This window comes from Mustela nivalis (assembly GCF_964662115.1).
Source record: "Mustela nivalis genome assembly, chromosome: 13".
In the NCBI taxonomy this organism is placed as follows: domain Eukaryota; kingdom Metazoa; phylum Chordata; class Mammalia; order Carnivora; family Mustelidae; genus Mustela; species Mustela nivalis.
The window spans coordinates 21,656,065-21,678,896 of record NC_139032.1 but is presented as its reverse complement, the minus strand read 5'-3'; the positions used below and the strand labels follow the sequence as shown (position 1 = coordinate 21,678,896).

At 43.9% G+C, this 22,832-nt stretch overlaps 1 protein-coding gene across 2 annotated transcripts in view; it reads left to right on the top strand.

The window, feature by feature from the left end:
- LOC309847012 (transducin-like enhancer protein 1) overlaps positions 1-22,832 on the top strand; it is an 86,499-nt gene that overhangs the window by 9,622 nt on the left and 54,045 nt on the right. Inside the window, exons 5-6 of one of the 2 annotated variants that reach the window (XM_082696716.1) lie at positions 20,152-20,214; positions 21,861-21,935. In XM_082696716.1, coding sequence (XP_082552842.1) covers positions 20,152-20,214; positions 21,861-21,935 — 138 coding nt within the window. Of the gene's footprint in view, positions 1-20,151; positions 20,215-21,860; positions 21,966-22,832 lie in introns of both variants that reach the window. The other variant, XM_082696715.1, reaches the window with a different exon arrangement.

Here is a 22,832-nt window from a genome sequence, read left to right as displayed (position 1 = left end):
GTTTTTTTAAAAATTTATTTATTTATCTGACAGACAGAGATCACAAGCAGGCAGAGAGGCAGGCAAAAAGAGAGAGGGAAGCAGGCTCCCTGCCTAGCAGAAAGCCCAATGCGGGGCTTGATCCCAGGACCCTGGGACCATGACCTGAGCCGAAGGCAGAGGCTTTAACCCACTTGTGTTTTAAGTTAGAGCATGTGTAGATGTAGGTGTGGGCACTCAGGTGTGGGCGAGATTTTCTAATTTTTTTCTGAGGCATGGTTTGATTTGAAAAAGGAAAAAAAAAATTGACAATGAAATTTTAACAAATTAAGGTATTTTGTGTATTATTATTCATTTGGCTTTAGCAGAAAATGGTTTCTAAAATTGTTTGCAAAACTGTAATGTTTACTGAATCATTTAGAGACCACCTATGTGGCATGCATTTCATGAAACTTCAAGAAATGTTGACACAAGTTTTATCGAGTAACTGTGATTTTTTACAAACCTGTATTTCATTATTTCACATTTCAGTTTTTAATGATTACTAAGTTTAATTCTGTTTGACTGCTTCAAAGCAACTTGAAAGCAACTGTGAGCCCAGTGTTCAGGCCCTTCCCCAGCACGTTCTCACAGTGGGCATAACAAACAAATCTTTTAGTTTTTCTTGAAGTTTTATTTGCTACTTAGTGATTCTTTGAACAGAAATATTAGCCAGAAAAGGGTAGGGTGACAGTCATTTTGGGTATAAGGAGAAGACGGGGGGGAAAAAATAGACTCTGAGGATTCCATCCATTGAATTTATTTTCTTATCTGCCAGAAAGAGAAGAGTGCTGTTAAGTGTGGTGTGTGTATACCTGCATACGCCAGAAAGGTAGAGGTGTGTGTACAATTGTTTGTACTGTCCTGGTTTGTACTTATTAGATTTTCATTATTTACTTGACGAAGTGGAATCAGTTTTTGAGAATGTAAGTGTGTTTGAACTTGAATGTCCAAATCACGCCATTTGTGGAACTCTTGAAGGCATGCTGGGTTTGATGTTATTGGTGCTCTTATTGATCTAACTAAATTATTAGTCTGCCCATGGTATTTTGTGAAATCTGTCTGTGAAAAGCTTGAAAATTTATCACTGGGGCACCTGGGTGGCTCAGTGGGTCAAGCTTCTATCTTTGGCTCAGGTCATGATCTCAGGGTCCTGGGATCAAGTCCCGCATGGGGGGGGGGGGTTTCTGCTCAGCCGGGAGCCTGCTTCACACACACCCCGCGCCCCGCCCCCGCCCCCCGCCCCCCCCCCCCGCCGCTAGCCTGCCTCTCTGCCTACAGGTGATCTCTCTCTCTCTCTCTCTGTCAAATAAATAAAATCTTTTAAAAAAAGAAAAGAAAATATATCACTAGACTTGTTTGCATACAAATTTATTAGTTATCAGAGTATTGTGTATTAACATATTATATCCATTTACAAATGGATATTGTCAGTAGAGAGGTTAAATAAAAGTTCTCACCTCCTCCACACATCCTACTGGCATGTCCTGTGCGGCTGCTGGGTACACACATTCCAAAGACCAGCAGCCTACATCCAAACGCTTGGAGCTCCAGCCCCAGAATGGGAGCGTCTTTTATAGTGGTGAATACAAAACCCCTCTTGGGGTTTGGGTCTTTGGGCAGGCTGGTGTGTCTGTTCATCCTGATTTTGAGTTTTTGCTCCAGTGGTGGCCCCTGTACGTATCACTCACAGTATTGTGTTTGCACCTGAGTACTGTCCTTGCCAGTCTTACTTAGTCACCTCTGTCTTCCTCACACCAGCCAGTGAGTCTCTTCTTCCTGCCTAAAATATGTTGTGCATTTTTCTGTTTTCTTTTTCTGTTTTTGTCCAGTTCACATGGCCTTTCTCACTATCCTTCAAGGTCCAGTTCAAATAACGACGGTTCCCGTTTACTTTAAGGTCTTCCATGACCTCTCCAATGGGAGCCTATCACATCACTGAGTTTTTCACCAATTTCTATAATAATGTTTTTTCATGTGTATCTTTTGTTACTCCAGCTAGGCTGCAGTCTGCTCAAAGCTTATATTTGATACTTACTCTGTACCCTTCCCAATGGGTTGGACAGAGTGGCACTTGTTAGGTAGTGTTTAATGTGCTTCTTAAGAGAGTGGTAGTTGTACTCATTTTGGATCTTGAATCCATATGAAAATCAGGTGGAAGTTGCTGGGCAAAAAAAATCCCACACATTTTTAGACACCAGGATATCTTTGCCCAACAATTTTGGCCATTTGGGACATCTTAAGATCCTTCAGTAAATCCGTGGAATCCAGATGAGAAACTTGAGCCGAGAGTACCAGGCTGGATTCTGATGCTGAAATTAAGAATGAAATCTGCTTGATTTCACTAGATGTTTGTTTTGTTTTGTTTTTAAAGATTTTATTTATTTATTTGACAGACAGGGATCACAAGTAGGTAGAGAGGCAGGCAGAGAGAGAGGAGGAAGCAGGCTTCCTGCTGAGGGGAGCCCAATGTGGGGCTGGGGCTCAATCCCAGGACCTCTGGGATCATGACCTGAGCCAAAGGCAGAGGCTTTAACCCACCGAGCCACCCAGGCAGTCCTTCACTAGATGTTTTAATAGGACTTCAGTTCTTGTAGAACCACTTTTGCTCAGTTTTTCTTTTGGACAAATGACTTATAGTCAGAATATCACAGAGGCTTCCTTATGGGGAGTTTAATTATAGTGCCATATTCGGGTTGGTACTGAAGAAAGAACGAAGACAGAAGTAGTGTGTTGAGAGGCCTGGGTTTCTGTGCAAACAGTGTGTGCACACATCACTGGCCCTGGGGCTGCTGCTGGTCTCCTCAGGACCACCACAGCCCCGAAACAGAGTTGTGGGTAAGTCATCTCGTCATGCGTTAAGTATAAAGATACTTAACTTGACTGAGTTGCCAGATTTCTTAATAATCAGGATCATACCCCTAGATTATTTACTTTTAGTCTTTACATAGTTCCTTTGCCCCACCAAACCTGTTACTAGGAAGAATTTCAAATACATGGAAAAAGAGAAGGAAATAAAAAGTGAACACCTGGGGTGCCTGGGTGGCTCAGTGGTTTAAAGCCTCTGCCTTTGGCTCAGGTCATGGTCCCAGGGTCCTGGGTTCAAGCCCCGCATTGGGCTCCCTGCTCAGCAGGGAGCCTGCTTCCCCCATACCCTTGTCTACTTCTCTGCCTACTTGTGATTTCTGTCAGTCAAATAAATGAAATCTTAAAAAAAAAAAAAAGGCCTTTCTAAAAAGTGAACACTCACGCTGTTCTCACCTGTGTGATCCCAGGATCTGCCTGTCACATATTTTAATATAGAACTTTTGCTCCCCTCCCCCTATTGAAGAAGTGAGAAAATAATTCTGGGGAACTTGGGCCAGGCCTTTTGTTAGTTCCCAACCCCGTTTTAGACTGACACTCAAAGGAGGGTTTTTCTCCAGGAACATTTTAAGAATTCCATCTCAACAGGTGTTTACGGCACTTTACAGCACTTTTCCTCTTAGACTTTGCCCTTTGTGTTTTGGCATGGTTGTAGTACATGGTGTTAGCTGTACCTTAAAGCAGAGATTTGCACTTAACAGAAAAGCAGGCTCCCCTCCACCTGCCCCCAACCACGCTTTCCTCCTTTTTGGTCCTTCACAGTGTGTACCTTTAAGATGCCACCAGCATATTCTCTGAGCAGGGAACAGTTTTAATATTGTTGTTAGGAAACTGGGAAAAAACTATGCCAAAGGACTCTGATTTAGAACTTTGGACGTATGGAAACTGTCCTTTTGGAGAGTTTTTAAGTTGGCCTTGGAGGCGGTGTGGGTGGTACAGGGATGTGAAGTGCCAGAAGACAAAACCTCTTTGAGGGCCCCAGCGTGAGGAGGAGGCTCTCTAAGGCTGAGCCCTCCAGGAGCAACAGGCTTTGTCTCTCCTAGGCGCCCTCTTGATGCCTTGAGCAAACAGCCGGTCAGAGCCTCTTACAAGTAAGGTGACCAGCCAGTGTATTGACACGCACAGACACAATAGAAAACTGCATTAAGGGTGAGCCGTTGGGATTTGCAGTAAATATATTACAGAACACAAGTGACTTGCCGATACTGCTTGTTTAGCAGTTTGCAAGGGCAATGGCAGTATGGATTTTTGAATTAGAAGGGAAGGGCTGTTCTTTCTCTGTGCAGGAACATCTAGTTGATGGCTGGGGAGAAAATTGATTTAGAGAACAAAATGCAGCCGCCTTTATTTGTGCCATTTGAAAGGCTTCTATGGATTAGTGAGCGAAAATAAAAAGGTCGAGTTCAGTTTAGGGAAGGAGGTCTTAACATTGATCTGCATCTTGGTCTGGAATGGAGAGAATAAAGGGGTGGGCCGCTGGGGCAGAGGAAGGGTACCCTCCTCTGGTCTGCGAGCGGCCTGTAGCTACAGGTGCCAGCTCTCTTGGCCCGTGTACCCGTTGTCTCTTTCAGCTCTTTGGATTTCAAAAGTCAGCTTCTTGGGCTGATTATTGTAGAGTAAGCTGATGGGGGACATTAGAGTGAGCAGTCAGCTCCTGTCCACTGAGTACCCATGTGCCCTAGGAGCTGTCTGTAAATCCTTCCAGCCTCCTTTTGTATGGATATTAATCATTCCTCCTCACCTAGTAGGTTAGTAGGTTAGGGGATGGCGACCAGCACCCACTCCATATAGGGCAGTTATCAGGAGTAAGTGAGTTTTTTAGTCCAGTGCGGTTACATTGCTGCCTGGCGCTTGGGCACCCCGAGGGAAGGATACTTGTTCTGGAAATCGATTATCCAAATATATTATTGGTCCCTTTAAGACTGTCCTGCTGCTTCCATACAAGACTGTATCCAGCAGATGAGATGGCTGCTGGAATTAAAGGCCAGGCTCCCATCTTGTTTTTCCAAGCCCAGCAGCTTCCTTCCTCCCTACATCTGCATTATTCACTTCTCATTATTGCCCCTGAAATACAAAGGTTTTTATTTATTTCCTTCTAAGATCTGGAGCATTTATCTTTAGGCTCAGAAGGAAACTTTCTTTTCTTGTCTTTTTATTTTTTTTTTTTAAATCACCTATTGGGAGCCTCTTGTTTTCCAAGGAGTCTAGAGGAATTAAAATGTCTTCTTTAGGCCAGACAGCAAAATGTGCCTTTAGAAGGCAACAGCCCTAAGTAGTTAATAGGACTACCAGTGAAAACAGTTACGTTGAGTTCTTTCATTTAAGGGGATAGAGGAGCAACAAAGAGGATTTGATTCATTTTGTGGACGTGAGTTTTGGCAGAATGAAAGGAAGAGAGGTGCATTTTTATTTTTATTTTTTTATTTTAATGTGGAAAATCCAGTGTTTTTTTTGTTTTTTTGTGTTTTTTTTTTTTTTGACAGACAGAGATCACAAGTAGGCAGAGAGGCAGGCAGAGAGAGAGAGAGGAGGAAGCACGCTCCCCGCTGAGCAGACAGCCTGATGCGGGGCTCGATCCCAGGACTCTGAGATCATGACCTGAGCCGAAGGCAGCGGCTTAACCCACTGAGCCACCCAGGAGCCCAAAAATCCAGTTCTTAATCGAAAGAGAGGCTTTGTCATCCTGAAAAAAAGCTAGGTGAGAATTGCCAGGTGAAGTTGTTGCTTGGTGAGAGAAGGAAGAAGTCTCCAGCCTCAGTGAGGAATACAGACAGACCATTTTCCTTGTAGCTGTGGGAACCTGTAAAATGCTATGTAGAAGTTTGAGTAGATACTTGTGTTACATTCTCCATGTCCTCCATGGGCTTGAGATCTTTGTGGAGGGTCACAGTCCAGCTGCTGCTTTGTGCTAATGTCTGGGGGAGCAGGAAAAAAAAATGTATAGGGTAGGTCACTGGGTGGCTCAGTCAGTTGGGTGTCTGCCTTCAGCTTAGGTCATAGTCCTGGGATCAAACCCTGAATCAGGCTCCTTGCTTAGTGGGGAGTCTGCTTCTCCCTCACCTGCTGCCTCTCCCCTTGCTTTGTGCTCTCTCTCACTTTCTGTCTCTCAAATAAAAAATCTTATAAAAAAAATGCACAGGGGAGAAAAGCAGAGGCATTGGGATTAGACACACTAGAAGTTTAGATGTTTGGCTCTTCCCATCATGCACGATGCTATAGGTACTGTAGAAACTTTTTGGATGTCGTCATAAGCATTTGGGATGGAGGAGAGCACAGCTCAAATTGTGTTCAGACAAATTGTGCCAGTACCTGCTCTCACACTTGCTTCAAGTCTTGGCAGCCTGCTGACATCTGTGTGCAGAGCAGCCCCATGTTACTGTCTCCTTGTGCTGAGCTTGGTAAGCGATCTTAAATCCCACATGTCTGTAGGGGAAGCACAAGGTTCTCGACAACCCATGCGCCTGCCATTTGGCCAGGGTTCTGGAGCCTTTTCCATTTGTGAGCCGCTGGCTCTTCGGCAGTGCCTGGGCTGTGAGCTCCCGCCCGCAGAGCCAGGCTCCGTGCATAGCTACTGAGAAGATTGGACTTGGACCACGGAAATGTATCCAACTTCTGTACTTTTCAGCTGACCAAAGGCCAGAAGCACACCACTAACTCAGGATGAATATTGCTGACTTTTGCATCTCATAAGAAGTCAGTATTCCATAATTGTCTTACACTTGATGTTGTGATATTCCTACATTTAATGAAGTACAAAGAGGTGTCATATTTTGGTGATGTGGCTTTCTCTCAGGGTACAGAAATTTTTGAGCTAGTTGTTGAATCTGTATTCATTCTTATTTTTTGACGAATGCATCAAATATGGCTTTCCCACCCAAGGAACCCAGACAGGTCAATGTCAGTACGCTAGGATACTATTGGGTAGCCATGGCTTTGGTCACTATTTTATACAAGGTCAAATCACCCCCGCCAAGCTGTGATTCCCGCCCCCCCCCCAAAGATTTTATTTATTTATTTAACAGAGAGCCATCACAAGTAGGCAGAGAGGCAGGCGGGGGGGTGGGGGGGTGGGGGGGGAGCAGGCTTCCCGCTGAGCAGGGAGCCTGATGTGGGGCTCAACTTCCGGATCGTGGGATCATGACATGAGCCAAAGGCAGAGGCTTAACCCGCTGAGCCAGATGCACCCAGTTTTCTTTTTTCTGATGAGCACTCTTGTCAATTTCCCTCAAAGTACTGAAATTGCTCAGGCTTTGTATGGAATGAGTACCAATTGTTGCTTCTCAAATTAAAACAGTATAAAAGGGAAGGAGCTTTTGAGTAGGCTTTGCACTGTGAGAATATTGGTATTGACACCATTTATAATTTGGAGTATAGTTTGAAGACCAGATTCTACTGTTTGTCGCATACTGGTTAATATGGCTGTAAAGAGGAGATGAATGTGGCTACTTTTCCAAGTCTATTACTCAGGAGGACTGTAAATTTGATTGGCTGTTACAATTCTAGCAGAATCATTCGATTTGAGAGCAATAGAAAGATAAGATATCCAATTACCCAAATGATTTGCAGGGTTAGCCAACGTTGTCATGGAGACACGAGTTGGAACAAATTAAATTTTAAGCAATAAAATAATCTTAAAGCCCGTCTGGGAACAAGAAAATTTGGCAGTGGCACTTACCTGAATTGAATCTTAGCTTGACACGATGTTGTTTGACATTGATATACTGTGGGGGCCTAAACTTATATATGGTGCAGTGTTACCTTAAAAAGTAGCTCCGCCAAACCAGTGAAGGGGAGTATTAGTATAAAGTCAGGACGTTAACATTAATACCATGGCTTAAATGATCATTAGGCTCTGGGTTCCCAGGAATATTTTGTATTTAAGGATTGAAGTGCCTTAATAATGATTAAGCAGCATTAATTGGACACTTGGAAAAAAAAAAGATTTATTTCATAGCAGCATGCAGTTTCTGAAACTGCTGCTGCTTCCCTTTGTGTGTGTGCTAGCAGATGTAATAGAGATTGTGTGGCTGTCTTTGGGGGGGGGCGGAGGTGTAAGTATGCATATATTTGCATGTACAAACAAGGAGATTTTGGCACATGCCCCTGCACTGCAGATGATTTCTCTGTATTCCTTAGAATTTCTACTTTGCAGCACTGCTTGCAGACTGGAAAAATTGTGTTCCAAACTTTAGCCGATGGCCTAAAACCTGAGTAAGCATTGGGCTGGGGCTTAGAAGGTTATTTCCCCTTATTAATGTATTGTTTAACTGGTTCCTGGCTTGTGCCGCGGATTTGGAAACAGCCGAGTGGCCCAGAAGGAGGGAGGGGAGGGCCTTTTATTATCCACATGTCTGTTAGACAGATGGAGATGAAAATTGGTCTGAGGTCAGGCCATTTGCAGCGTTCTCGCAGCCTTCGATTTTCCTCTCATCCTCACCACAGATCATCTCAAATGATTCAGTAATGACCAAAAGTGCAACATTGACCTTTATTCCCTGGTGGATTACTGTGTTTCACAGTCCAAATGGCAGGAAGTCTATTCTGTTCTTCCAGAAGGAGCTCAACATTATCGAGCCAGCCCAGCCCGGTGGGAACCAGTGTAACAGAATACGGGGTTCAGTTTGGTTTCTGCTGCTGTGGGAAACGAGAATTGACATGTCCCAAACCCACATAATTAATGAAAGGGTATCTGGGATGCTTTTTAAAAACACACAGGAGCACATAAATTGATTTGTCTACTTGTCAAAGAACGGGTGAGTTACAGGAGTGGTAACTTCTGGGGTCCCATGGCTTGTATATAACTCATTCTCACAGTCATGGCCCTGGCTGTTACCCCTTCTACGTAATGTTTCCGCAGTCTAGCTTGGACAGCAGAGTAACCTCGGAACGCTGGATTACTTTCAGATTATAAGTTGGCATGACTGGGTAGAAGGGGTCTCAGGCTTTTCTTTGACATGCTTTTAATTATATATATTTTTGGCCAATCCATGTAACCCTTAATTAATTGCCTCATGCAGCACACTTTTTTTCCCCTTTTCCCCCTGAAAGTAGTTTGATTATTATCTTGAAGAATTGGTATTTTTCTGTTGCTTCAATTTCTCTGTGGATTGTATTGTGATGCAATGATCAAGGTTTTTGTTTTGTTTTTGTTTTTGTTTTTGTTTTGTTTTAAGTAATTTAATTTGTATTTAAAATGAGATTCCCGTTTGCCTCCGCCTGCATAGCTGAGTAAATACTCTGTGAATCTTTAATACACCAGTGAAGTCTGTCATCGAGAATCCTTGTACTTACCGTCTTCTAAATATTTAAAAGCTTTTGCAAAAGGAGTATGCGTTGAAAATTTTTGCCAGCATCCCACATTTCATTTTCATCCTGATCTGAGATGCTTTCAAGACAATAATTTTTTTTTTCCCTTGACTGTTGATTTCATTATGCACAAGCTCTTCTTCTACCCTGGTGGCTCCCAGCCTGCGATGCCCCATGCTTGCTGCATTCTGGAGCTTGGTGGGCTTTTTGGCACAAGAGGTGGATTGAAAAGAGAATCCCAGGTTCCAACTGGGAAGGCCGGGAACCTTGTCTTCCTTCCCGAAGGACCACCTCTCCAGTAGCTCAGCTTGGGAACATTAAAGCCCAGGGGTGGTGGCTGGTGGGGAATGAGGGGAAGAGTATGTCTTCTGATTGAGACTGAGTTTGGGGCTGTGAAGGCTCTGCCTTGGGCTCTGACCATCACAAATGTGTATCTGACTTGTGGCCATTCTCCGCCTGGCCCTGGTGGCATAGGCCTCCCGATAGAGTAGCTGCTCTGCTTAAGAAGTTTCTTTGGAAGGGGCGCCTGGGTGGCTCAGTGGATTAAGCCGCTGCCTTCGGCTCAGGTCATGATCTCAGGGTCCTGGGATCGGGTCCCGCATCGAGCTCTCTGCTCAGCAGGGAGCTTGCTTCCCTCTCTCTCTCTCTCTGGCTGCCTCTCTGTCTACTTGTGATTTCTCTCTGTCAAATAAATAAATCCAAAAAAAAAAAAAAAAGAAGTTTCTTTGGAAGAAGAGTCGCAGCTGTCCTGCATGTGTGTGGGTGATTGAGCTGCAGCATGCTCTTAAAATTAGGGAAACCTTAGGGCGCCTGGGTGACTCAGTCGGGTAAGCGTTCAACTCTTGATTTTGGCTCAGGTCATGATCTCAGGGCTGTCAGATCCAACCCTGCATCAGGCTCCGCACTGGGCATGGAGCCTGCTTAAAATCTCTCTCCCTCTCCTCCTTCCCCACCCCCTCGTGTGCACGTGCTCTTGCTCGCTCTCAAAAACGAAGTGAAATGATATAAAATAATAAAGTAAAATAAACTAAGGGAACCCCTGGCTCATGGTGACCCCAGGCAGGAGTTTCCTCTCCCACTATATGGATAGGCTAAAGACTCCAACCTGTTAGGGAAATACTCACACCCAGCTGTTTATCCAGTGATCTCTAAACAAAATGCAGGGAACGAGGCCATGGTTAATGTTAAAGCTAAAGGTAACTGGTGTTTCATAGGTAGTGTGCACTGCTTGTCGGCTTTGTCAGGACGGGAAGATGCAGAGAGAGTGACTGTAGACGGTTAGAAGTCAGGACTAACTGAAGAGTGGTTACACAGGCCAAAAAGGTAGCTACAGTGAAAAGGAAAGGCTATTTTATTTTTTTATAATTTTATTGAAAGGGAAATACGATTACACGTTTTGAAAAGGAACAGTCTCATCCAACCCGGTTTTCGGAGGTGACTGGATTTTTGCATATTCCCATGCAGTCTTTGTCTTTACATGGGCATATTTTATTTTCGTGATTGTAATTTTAGCCTTCATGCCAGGATGATGTAGTCTGCTTTTCCTCCCACTAATCCTGCTATTGTATGATATTATCTAATTTCTCATGAGCTCCCTAATGACTAAGACCTGTGAAGAGGGTGAAAGGTGTAGGCTTGCTCTGGGTGTGTTCCAGAAGAGGCTTGTTCTCTTGCCATTCTGAGAACAATAGGTAGTGACTTCATGGTTGTGTTCTGTGATTCACCCCGCAGAGTGTGTCTTGAAAACGTTCTGTGGCGCAGCAGCGCATTTTCCTTTAAGGCTACCAAAAGCTGTCTTTTTCCATCCTGGGACAAGTCGGTAGGATTTCCTGTGAACAGCACTTGCTAAACTCCATAACAAGGGTTTCTGAATAATGGAAACGTGCTATTTGGGCCTTGAAACAGCTGCGATGCTTTTGTCAAGGATGCATCTTTACCAAAATGACAAATTAAAGCCCAAATGCTCTGCTTGGCAACAGTTGGGTCAAAACATTTAAGTCATTAATTAGAAGGAACTGAAGGGGGAAATTTTTACACAAATACACAGCATTGCAGACTCAACTTCATCTTGGAAAATGTAACTGAATTCTTTAAAAAAAAAAAAAAATGAGGGCAGCCCTCAAGTGGGGCCTGCCAAGCTTGTCATTTGCAAATAAATCAAAAGACCATCATTGCAGGACAGGGAACCAATGAATAGAGTTGCTTTGTCATTCTTTGATGGGCCCCACACTCAAGCCTGCTATTAAAAATGAATGCATCAAGAGGCTCTGCATTAAGAACATAAACAATTAAGGGCACTTGAGTTGCTCTGCTGAGAGCTGCCGTGAAGATACGAGAGCTTTCTCCGGAGATGCAGGCCCCTGCAATCTGCCTCGTGAGGAGCTAGAGAATGGGAGCAATTAGTGTTGCTGTCTCCGCCCCGGCAGCCTTCAGCAGGGTTTTCTTGTTGTTTTTGTTTTTGTTTTTTTCTTTCTCCCCTCCTTCCTTTTAACCCCTCCCTGTTTTCAGAGAAGCCGAGGGTGTGAAAGAGGAGCAGAGAAAAGATGGCGTTTGCGGCCAGTTGGAAAGGGCTCAGGTTTAGAACACGGTAGGAGTTGCCAAATGAGGGGGAGGTAGGACATAAAAGTTATTATCTGCCAGTAATTGGTGACTTCTGTTCTGATTAATTGAGCCACTAAAGGGTTTCTGTCATCTGGTACTCTTTGTTTTGTTTTAATCATAGGGTTTAAGAAGGGGCGAAACTACATTGCCAGGGATGGAATCATTTAAATGAATATTGTTTGAGGTTTCCCACAGTAGGCAAATGTGTTCCTGTACTCCTGGATTGTGTTCCTGCCGTGGTCTTGTTTTATTAAAAAAACGGGCCTAGAAGGGTACCATGGCTTGTGGCCAGGCTCTGGAGGAGGGGCAGGTCTGACCTCCCTGCAGGCTTGTTTCTAGCCCCTCTCGGGTTTTGCTAATCTTTCGGCCCCTTCTCAGCTGGGCACCTGTGCTGATGGATGAGGCGTAGAGGGACTGGTGTGTGTGCTAAGCAGTGGATGCTGCTTTTGTCTTGGCAGAGCCTGCGGTTGTCAAAGTGGGTTCCCCAATTCAGGAGCTGCAGATTACCTGGGAACTTGTTGGAAATGCAGGTGCATGGGCTGCAGACCTCTTGACTCCGACACTCTGGGAGTGGGGCCCAGCCATCTGTGTTTTAACAAGGCTTTCATGTGATCCTGCTGCACCCTTAAGTTTGAAAACCACTGACAACCTCATTAAACTGTTAAAACCTCAGAGAGATGCCAAGCCCTTTTCATTTGGATTTCCCCAAAATGTGGCTAGTACTTTATCGACATAATTATAGTTTAAAAAAGAAAGCTAGTCTGATGCATTAGAATTTAAGATAAAACTACCTTTTCTTGAATGTGCTGGCAGAACAAGGCACCATCATGGGAGACAGGCTGGTAAAAAGCTGACCTGAAGAAAGTCTGGAGTCAGGGAACTTTTCCCCTCCTGAAGGGCAGGGGAGACTCTTGGGAGATTATTTACAGTGCTTTGTGTATGTCATTTTAGGTGTGCAGTTTTTATTCAAACATCCTGGATTTTCCTTAGGTATATCCACTGTCATCTTTAGGATCTAGAGATGTATTTGTGGATTTTGCTTTCCTGGGGTACTGTATTGTCTGATGTTGGGGCCGACACACTAATTCTGTCTGCCCGTGAAGGAGAGGATAAAAGGGCGGTTAGCTAGCTGTCTGCTCTCTATTAGTGTGCAAATTATAACCGAGGTCCCTTATAAAACTCTTCTACCTTGCATGTCACCTTCTTGGGGTCCTGCTGTTGGCTGAGGGATGGATGACATGCTCTTGACTCTGTGCTGCTATGGTCCCATTTGGGCTGTATTGCTCTGCAGACAAGGCCAAGTTCATCACCTTTGTTTCTGGCTTTGAACTTGTGCCCATTTCCCACTTCCACTTCCTAGAGAAAGGAGCAGGCAGAGGAAGTGGCTTCTAATCTTGCCTTATGATCCTGGGCAAATCATTTCCTTTCGGCATTGGTTTCTCCACGTGTGATAAGAGGATTGTAAGAGGGCTGAGCACCCAGAGGGTTTCCGGCTCTGCCAGAATTGTTGTGACTCAGCGCCGTCAATCACAGGTCTTGTGGGCCTGCCTGCTCTTCTCTCCCTTCCCTTGTTGTCACATATTTAAACAGTCAATCATGGACGGTGTTCCCAAGGTCCCTGGAGGGGGAAAAAAAAAGTTACCGATAACTCTGCCACCCCAGCATAATCACTGTTTTTATTTTGGGGTATCAAATTACAGTGCTTGGCCACTTACATATATTTAAAACAAAGTAGGCACACTGACACCACATCTTTGTTCCTCCCCTCCTGCTTCATCTAGTAAATGTATTGGCCATTTAAGCATCATTATCCATAAAAAAATCCCCTTAATGGTTCCTGGCCATGCCTTTGGGTTGATGTAGCATATTTAACCATTCTCCTAGTCTTAGACAATGGATTTATCAGGAGGGCAAATGTTAAGTCTTGCAAAAAGTCTGCAGATGGTTGTGATGTGTGGAGCTGCTTGCTGTTCTATCTTTACCTGGCCCTTTCTCTTTTGCTTTGAAACAAGTGCTGCTGAGAACAGCTTCATGCATGGAATGCTTTTCATCTGAACTATTTCCTTAGGATACATTCTTAGCTGTGGGAAGCCTTACCAAAGGGTTTGAATAATTTCATGCTCTTGAAACACATTGCCCAGTTCTTTCCAAGACGACTATACCAATTTACTCTGTCATCAGTAATGTATGATTGTTCCAACTTCCCAGAGGACTCATCATTGTTAGATTTTATTAATTTTTTTCTTTCTTAATTTTGTTTTAATAAAATAACTGGTGCGGAATGACCCTCCTTACATACAACAAAATCTGCATTTTATTTGGTTGTCGGCGAGGTTGAACATGTGGTTTTTTTTTTTCTTCCTGTATTTCAGGCTGTCATTTCCCAGACTCAGAGACTTCTAGTCAGAAGGGATTTAGAGATTATTTACTTCCTTTTTTTTGGTATGCTTTGTTTTTCATGCTGTTGCCCGTTTATCTGTGGCCAGACACTTCTTCCCAACACTCCACTGTGTTTTTCTCTTGGCTTCCCGCTTGAGTCAAGGAAACCAAAAGATCATTTTGCCAGCCCTCAGGACAAGCAGGATTTTTTATGATCCATCAATTTGCAATTTAATGGTGGTGGAGTTTCCCCTCCCTATGCTGACTTTGGGCAGGGTGCCACTGGGTTGCTCTGAGACCCACCGGCAATCACTCCAGAGCAGTCTTGCCCTGTTTGGGGCTTCAGACAGCACTCCTTATATATTACTCTGTGCGTCGTGGCCAAGTGTGCAGGAGTGGGCTCTTCAGTCTAGTAGTTAGACAGTGTGTAAGGAGTATGAAAATGTGAAGAGCTGAGCTCTTAGGAATCCTAAAATCCTAAGTCTTTTTTTTTTTTTTTAATTAAAGATTTATTTATTTATTTATTTGACAGAGAGAGAGAGAGATCACAAGTAGGCAGAGAGGCAGGCAGAGAAAGAGGAGGAAGCAGGCTCCCTGCTGAGCAGAGAGCCCGATGCGGGACTCGATCCCAGGACTCTGAGATCATGACCTGAGCTGAAGGCAGCGGCTTAACCCACTGAGCCACCCAGGCACCCCCTAAAATCCTAAGTCTTTAAGTTCAGATGCCCAGAAGAACATGTGTTCCGTTTAAGAGCCGTGCATATTACACCAGGATTTGGTTCCTTGCTGGCCTTGGAGGTATTTGACCATATTGAACTCAGTTAAAATATCCAGGTACATGAATCTCATACCTCCCAAGACATGATTTCTTCCCGTAAACAGTCTTATTCAGACACTGTTCAGAAAGAGTTTATCTGGTTGCACCTTGATCATTGAGTTTAGGGTGTGTGGGGATTCCGTCTTGGTTCAGTGAAGCATTCCTTTGAGAGTGTGTTGAATGTGTACCATGTGGTCAGTGTGTGAGTGGAACAGGTCTGGTGAGAAGCTGTGTCCTCGTTCAGTGGGAGTCTTGCTCTCATGCTTCCCATCCTGCGTGGAGAGGACTTTAATGCCGGAAGCTGTTTGGAAACTGTACAGAAGTTTTAGGGAAAAGTGGTTTTATTTTATTTTATTTTATTTTATTTTTAAAGATTTTATTTATTTACCTGACAGAGATCACAAGTAGGCAGAGAGGCAGGCAGAGAGTGAGAGAGAGGGAAGCAGGCTCCCTGCTGAGCAGAGAGCCCAATGTGGGGCTCGATCCCAGGACCCTGAGATCATGACCTGAGCCGAAGGCAGCGGCTTAACCCACTGAGCCACCCAGGTGCCCCGGAAAAGTGATTTTATTTATTTATTTTTAAAGATTTTATTTATTTGTCAGAGAGAGCGTGCATGTGAACACAAGCAGGAGGAGCAGCAGGCAGAGGGAGAAGCAGACTCTTCCCATTGAGCAGGGAGCCTGATACAGGGCTCTATCCCAGGACTCTGGGATCATGACCTGAGCAGAAGGCAAATGCTTAACCGACTGAGCCACCCAGGAATCCCGATGTAAACATGATTTTAAACATACAGGCTTCGTTTGCTAAATGACAGAAAGTGCTATGGAAGATCATCAAGGGCCTAGAGAAGTGTTTATTGGTGTTACGGAGCACCTTCTGTGTGGATTTGAGGAAGGCCTCGAAGGGTCGAGGTAAGAGTTTAGCACTTTGTACTAGCACAGCTGTAGTTTGACATAGCTTCTCACTTGATACTGATGACATGCTAATGCCGATTGGCAGAGACCTGGGGCCCAGCAGTTGAAGGGACTTGCCTGAGCTCACCTAGTTACTCATCTGCTGAGAGGCAAACCTAGGTTTTTGGATTATCAGGGCCAACCCCAGTAAGAACAGCAGATCGTTCTGGACAGGTAATTTGGATTCCTGCTGCCTCAGTGTGCGGCGGCATTCTGTGAAGTAAGGCTTGACACTGGGGCTTTCACCTGCTGGTTAAGTTTCTGGGCACCAGGTTGCCTTGCAGATCCGGTTTGGGGTAAGCTCTTGAACACTTCAATGTAGTGGCTTTACATTGTGTCCTAAATACAGGCACTTATTTAAGTGTCAGTTGGGACTACTAGCAGGTACCAAATGTATCTTCAGCTTTGGGCAGAAGAGTGATTTCTAGGTGGAAAATACGGTTTGCCTTGTGTACATCTCCCCTCCGCCCCCGCCCCCACTGGCATTGTCCAGCCTTCAGGGTAGGTAAAAGGCAGTCTTAAAAGAGCCCGAGAACTTTCTTAATACCTGCGTAAGCCAAGTTGGATGTCCAGTAGCTTCCAAACTCTGTGGTCACAAGCCCAGGTAGCAACTGCTGCTTGTTAATTTGTGCTGAATTAAAGGTCTTTTCAGAATATCCTTGCACTGAAGCAAGAGCCAATACTGATTATTGTCTGTTTTTATGCTGCCATCCACGCTATTTTAAGTGTGGGGGGAAATGTTTATGAAACCCTCCTGGGGTGGTGGTGATGTTTTTAGAACTCAGGCACTGTTGGGGAGACAAGACATATATCCTCACGCTGTCAGGAGGGTAGGTGTACTCTCGGTAGGGAGAATCGGGGTGGCTTGAAGAGTTTCAGGGTAAACCGGAGGGGAGATCTGAATTTAGCTTTGTGGCCCCAAACCAAGCTCGCTTGTCGGAGGCTAGTTTAAGATGAGAGCTTAGAGACCTGGCGGAGGAGGGGAGACAGCTGGGGTAACAGCCTCCTGTGTTGCTCTTCTTTCCATTCTTTCTCCAGAGCATTTAGTGAGAATTCCCAGGACAGATGGTATGGCTTTTGATGTCTCTTCATCAGTTTGAGCTTTGATCTTTAACCTTCTTTTTTCTGCTTCAGTCTTACTACTCTCACCTAATTTATATTGTCTATACTTTAATCTGTACTTCTTTTATTTTGTTTTTAGGAACTCTGGTATTATTAAAGGTAGATGAGTTCATTCCATTCAGGGTCTTAACTGTCTCCTGACCCTTGAGTTCAGTTCTACCTTGAAGACATCCTATGTCGCAACACATATCATTATTATCACTAATTAAAGAGATTATCCTTTTTTCTTAAATCAAAATAAATTCCATTAGCAGCACTAGGAAGAAAATTAAGAATGGCATCTATGATTTTGGGATGTTCGAACCCTGACCCAAAAGCCAGGATCATAGGAAAAAATATTCTTTAGTAAGTGATCACCTAAAAATTTAAAGTTACTTCTGGCAACAAATCCATAGGAAGCAAGGTGGAAAGACAAGTGGCAAGCTGGAAAAGCTATGGAGAGGGTTGATATTTGCCATACGGGAAGAACTACGACTAAAAGAGTGACGAATAGACATCAAAGGAAAAATGAAGGAAGATAGTGGACCACAACATATGTGAAAAGATGTTTAGTTACTTCAGGAAGAATCTAAGTAATGCAAATAGAAACGAGCTCTTTGTTTTAATCTATTACGTGGATAGAGATGACAAGAAAGGTCAACGAAACCCAATATTGACATTGGGTAGGAGAGCAAGCCCCCTCCTACATGGTTGATACTGTAAATTGGTGACCTTGTCTGCTGGGCAGTTGATCAGCCTGTAATACAGGCTGATTTACACTGTAATACACTGTAAAACATGTATACCCTTTGACCCAGCAGTTTCACTTCTAGTGATTCCTTTCAGAGATCTGTGTAGAGCGTTATTAGACACAGAGTTTGTAATTGTGCAACGTGAGATGGAGCGTGAGCATCTACTGATACAAGGAGCACTTAGCCACCAGTATGCTTGTAGAGCGGAGTCATGTTCTTACTCATCTTTGTATTTATTGAGTGGGAGGGTATCCATAATACAGTTTTGGGTGAAAATAGCATATTATAGAAAAGCCATGTATCTGATGGGACGCCTTTTATAGAAAGTATCTGGGCTTTGTACACAACCATGCATTGAGAGTCTGGAATGATCTTTCCAGAATCACCAGAATCTTACTCACGGTTATCCCTGGATGATAGACTTAGGGTTCTTCTGACTTTCTTTTATATTTCTGTATATATATCTCATTGTGTGTCTGTGTATGCTCGAAGTGAGTATATATCCTCTTTAAAAGTGGACCTTAGGGGCATCTGGGTGGCTCAGTTGTCTGCCTTCGGCTCAGGTGAGGATCCCAGGGTCCTGGGATCAAGCCCCACATTGGGCTTTCTGCCTGCTTCCCCATCTCCCGCCCCCCCAACCCCCCGCTGTGTTCCCTCTCTTGCTGTGTCTGTGTCAAATAAATAAATAAAATCTTAAAAAAAATAAAAGTGGACCTTAAGTGTGAATTTTGGAGTGGGGGAAAGTACAGAATGCTATTGGAATGTACGGTAGCTAGGGAGGAGGGAGTAAGGACCTACAAGTCTGCAAGGGGTATCCCTACTCCTATATTTGCACCCAAGTATATAGTGCAGAACCTTGTTGCAAAGGAAGGGGATGCCTGCCCATACTTTCGAGGAGAGCTATGACCTTGAGTTAGCTTGAGTGTGTGGCTAGGATCAAATGAGCTGGGTGGGGCTGACGCAGTTCTGTTTCTGCACCTGGTACAGCTGCACCCTTTTTGCATAGATCTGTTGCCCTGCTGGTTAAAGCAAGGTCATGACTTTGCTCTCTATACCAATCATTTCCTCCTTTCTTCCAAGGCGAGGTCTGAAACCCTCTCTCATTGGTGGTCAGGGAGAATTGAGTTGGTTTCTCTAAAATCCCATCCCATAAAACCAAAGGCCTTGTGGCTCAGTTAACTGGAATCCTCTTATAGGACCAAGGCAGCTCCTTTTAATGTACTTGATTATACAGTTTCTGAGTTTTCTACTTCATTTTGCTTATTCCGTTCTCTGTTTCTCAAGGGCATGGTCTGTACGCTTCATAATTTTCTTTTCCTTGTGTTCCTTTTCATTGCCTAATTCGGTAATAGAGGTGGCATTAGTAAGCATTGACAGAAAATGATGACATAAATAAGGTCAAGGCTAGGACTCTTCTCAGATGACTTTTTTTCCTTTTTTTTTTTTTTTTTAAAGCAAAGCTGGTTCTTCAGAGTTAGAGGAAAGCAGAGCTGCTTTGCATTGCTGGAGGAGGTTGGAGGCCAGGGGGCAGGTGGATTCTATCCTAGGCTGGAAGCAGACCACTCTTTATGGCCTCCCTTGGCTAGTTTGTCTCTTGCAGCAGAGGGATTGTTGTGGGTTTGGACCTAAGCAGGGACTTCTCCTACTTTCTTTACAAAAGCCTGTGCCACAGACAGTCATTCAGGACACGTTTTGTAACATTAAGCTGACCCAGGGGCTCTCTCAGCAAGGTGCTTGCTGTTGATGCCGCATCGTGGCGAAACTTGACCTTCGTGTTGGAAGTGGGTTCTGTTTCAACAATGTTTTCTTGGCCTGTTTGAGATAGTGAGACTCAGTCAAGGCTACTAACGCTAACAACTCATGTTAGAGTTGTGTGAGAGTTGGGACAAGCAGGAAGGAGGTCCCTGGGCTCCTTTCTAATGCTTTCTCATGCTGGACCTGATCTTGAAGGCTAGAACCAGTTTGTTGGTACCCCTGCCCCACTGGCTTCTGAATGAACTTGCTATAACGACATAAAAATGTGGTAGTACACTGTAATTGAATAAGCATAAAAGGGGGTTTGTACTTACCAGGTTAAAGGATCATATAGCCTTAAACCATGTAGATTTCCCAACTCAATTAAGCTACCCATTATCTTTTCTTTAAGTAACCAATAAAGCGTGCGATTATGTCTTACTTTGCAAGTGGGATTAATATCTACTGTTTATCTCAAGATAAATATTAGCAACATAGCTTGGGAAAGCAATTTTATGCACTCAAGAGTGAGGCAGTGGAGGGCTAAAGTGTTGGGTATGAAGTTTTATCTTTCTGAACTGATTATGAAGTATACTAAACATTTATATGGCTTTGTCTTTATAGACTGAAATCGCCAAGAGATTGAATACAATTTGTGCACAAGTCATCCCATTTCTGTCTCAGGAAGTAAGTAAAACTGTTCAGCTGTTAAAGTGCAATTATGTTGCTTCTCTGTTTGCAAATTAGCTAGTTTTAAGATGTTAATTTTATCACAAGGAACAAGTGTGAAGAACATCTGCTCCAGCTGAAGTGTGTAAGCCCCCTGCTATCCCATCTAGCAGAGCTGAGGGCACACTGTAAACGTGGTGACGATAGCTCAACCTCAAATTAATTTTTTTTTTCTTCCCGTGGAAGACTGCAAAGTGACGATCCAACATAAAACTCTGCTTTTCTTCGAGTAGTATAAGCTTGGGAATCTACTAATGATTGGAGTGTCTAGAAAGACACTCCAATCTCTAGAAAAGCTTTCTAGAGAGCTTTTCCTTTACTGCATTTAAAAAAAAAATGGTTCCATCAGGGTTGACTTGACCATGGAAGCAGGTGTTTCATGTGTCCTTGGACATCAAGTCAGGTTCATGCCATGCTGTCCATGGAGGAAGCTGATGTGCTAATAGTCTGAAAGATAAAATAGGGGTTTGTATTGCCATAACTTACAGTCTCGTACACATGTGAGCCATTGTATTAAGTTACAAAGTCACAGAGGTTGAACTTTCTTATTTGAGAGGGAAAAGCTCTTTATATGAGTAATCTGTGAAATGGACTCAAAGCCAGTATATTTTAGTTTTGCCTTCAAGATTACTTTGGGTTACAAGCTAATAAATGATAAGTTGTGTTCTCAGTGTGTCCAGGCTGCACTGAGACAGTGAATAGCTTCCTGGAGCCACAGCTAGAACACGGGGTGTCTGTTCTTACCGGCTTCTGCTGCTCCAGAGTGGAGAGCAGGGATCCCCTCTGCCTTTTCCGGTGTAACATCTGTTCGATGATGCACTTGAGATTTGTTGGCCTTTGGAATGGTGTTGTTGGACTTTAGTGATACTGGTTTCTACCACAGTCTCGTGCCTCCCAAAGCAAAGATGTGGCTTGGTTTTTATTTGTGGGTAGAGTTGGAGAGAAACATATGCCCTTTCAGACTAAGCCATTTGCGGGTGAACTGTGCAAAGTGTTCCCAGCCTGTGAACTAGGAGTTTGGGGAGGCAGATTCCTTCCTTTTCCCCTCAGGAGGATGAAAAGGCTAAAGAAAGAAAGGAATCTCCAGAGTGTCCAAAAACTACCGGAGGGTTGAGATTTGTTGACCGGAGAAGTACTCAAAGATTTAATGTTTACATTTTAAGTATAGAAGTGGGGGGTTTTAAACTGGCTGTAAACTTTATCTGCTCAAACTTAACAGTGAACCCCTTTTGCAAACCTGGCTGATCTTCCAAATCCCCAATACCAGTGATTTTCTAAGGCTTCACTTACCTATTTTGAGGACTTTGATTTTTCTATCATTCCAACCCCAAAATTCCCATCAGAAGTTAAGTGGGGACTAGTTTTGCTTAGAAATAAGGGAAGCCCTGTCCTCTGTTTTCCTTTTCCTGCTGTCCATGTGTTCTGTGAAATAAACAGTGCTTGAGACACTTCACATTTAAATCCACATTCTGCTGAATCCACACTGCGTATGCTTTTATATTTTTGTTGTCATATTTGTTGTTGTTGTTGTTATTGTTACTGGAAGGTAGAATGAAGTTCTTTGGCTGCCTTACTAACACTTTTTCTTCTCCTTGTTTTCAAAGCATCAACAACAGGTGGCCCAGGCTGTGGAGCGTGCCAAGCAGGTGACCATGGCAGAGTTGAATGCCATCATCGGGGTACGTGGCCTTCCAGGTCTACCTCCTACAGTGTGTATAACCAGCTTTCATTTCTTATTAATTTGACAGCTTAATCTCTCTCTGTGTATAATGTCATGTAGTCTTAACATTGGTCAGTGAGAGTTGGGGAGGAGGGCTCAGGTATGGGAGGTACACAGGGGAAGACAGATGAGCGTAATAAGGAAGGTGATAGAAACACTTTAAGGAGGGGGAGAAGAATAGATCTACTGTTCAGTGGGAAGATAGATGCAGTTTATGCCCTGACACTCAGACCACCCCTGCTTTCTTTATCAGTATTTTAAATACTTTCCTTACTTTAGGCTTATAACTTTGGATCACAGGGAGGTCAAGATAGGTCTCAGCATGATCCTTTCCTTTAGCCTTCTTTGCTTTTGCCGTTTGCTTTCTGGGGTGTTAGGCCCTAGGTGACTGTTTGCTCTCTCTCTTCCTTGTGCCTCTTGCATGAATTTTTAAGTGGCACCCCAATGAAAAGAACACTCTCTTGCCATTGAAGAAGTGATAATTGTCTGCCCCAGTGCTCTCTAGCCTTTCACCAGGTTTTTGCTCTCCTGCGTTGAGTTCAGTTAGCGCTCCACGCTGGCGACTGCTTGTCAATCACAAGTCATTTGCTCTGCATTAATGAGCCCAGTGAACCGTGCGGTGTGTTGGGTCCCTCTCCCCTCCCCACCCCTCCTGTCCCCCGCCCCCTTACTTCCCCCTGAGTTTGTCCTCACTGCTGCAGGCCCCGGGATACCGGGACAGTTCTCATGTTTTCTCCCCTTCCAGACTAAGCCAAAGAAGTAGCTGAAACAAGGGACCATCCTTTCTGATTTTATTCATATGTGAGTGCCTTGAGCGGATTCAGATCACTCATTTATCAATTTATGTTAATTGCTT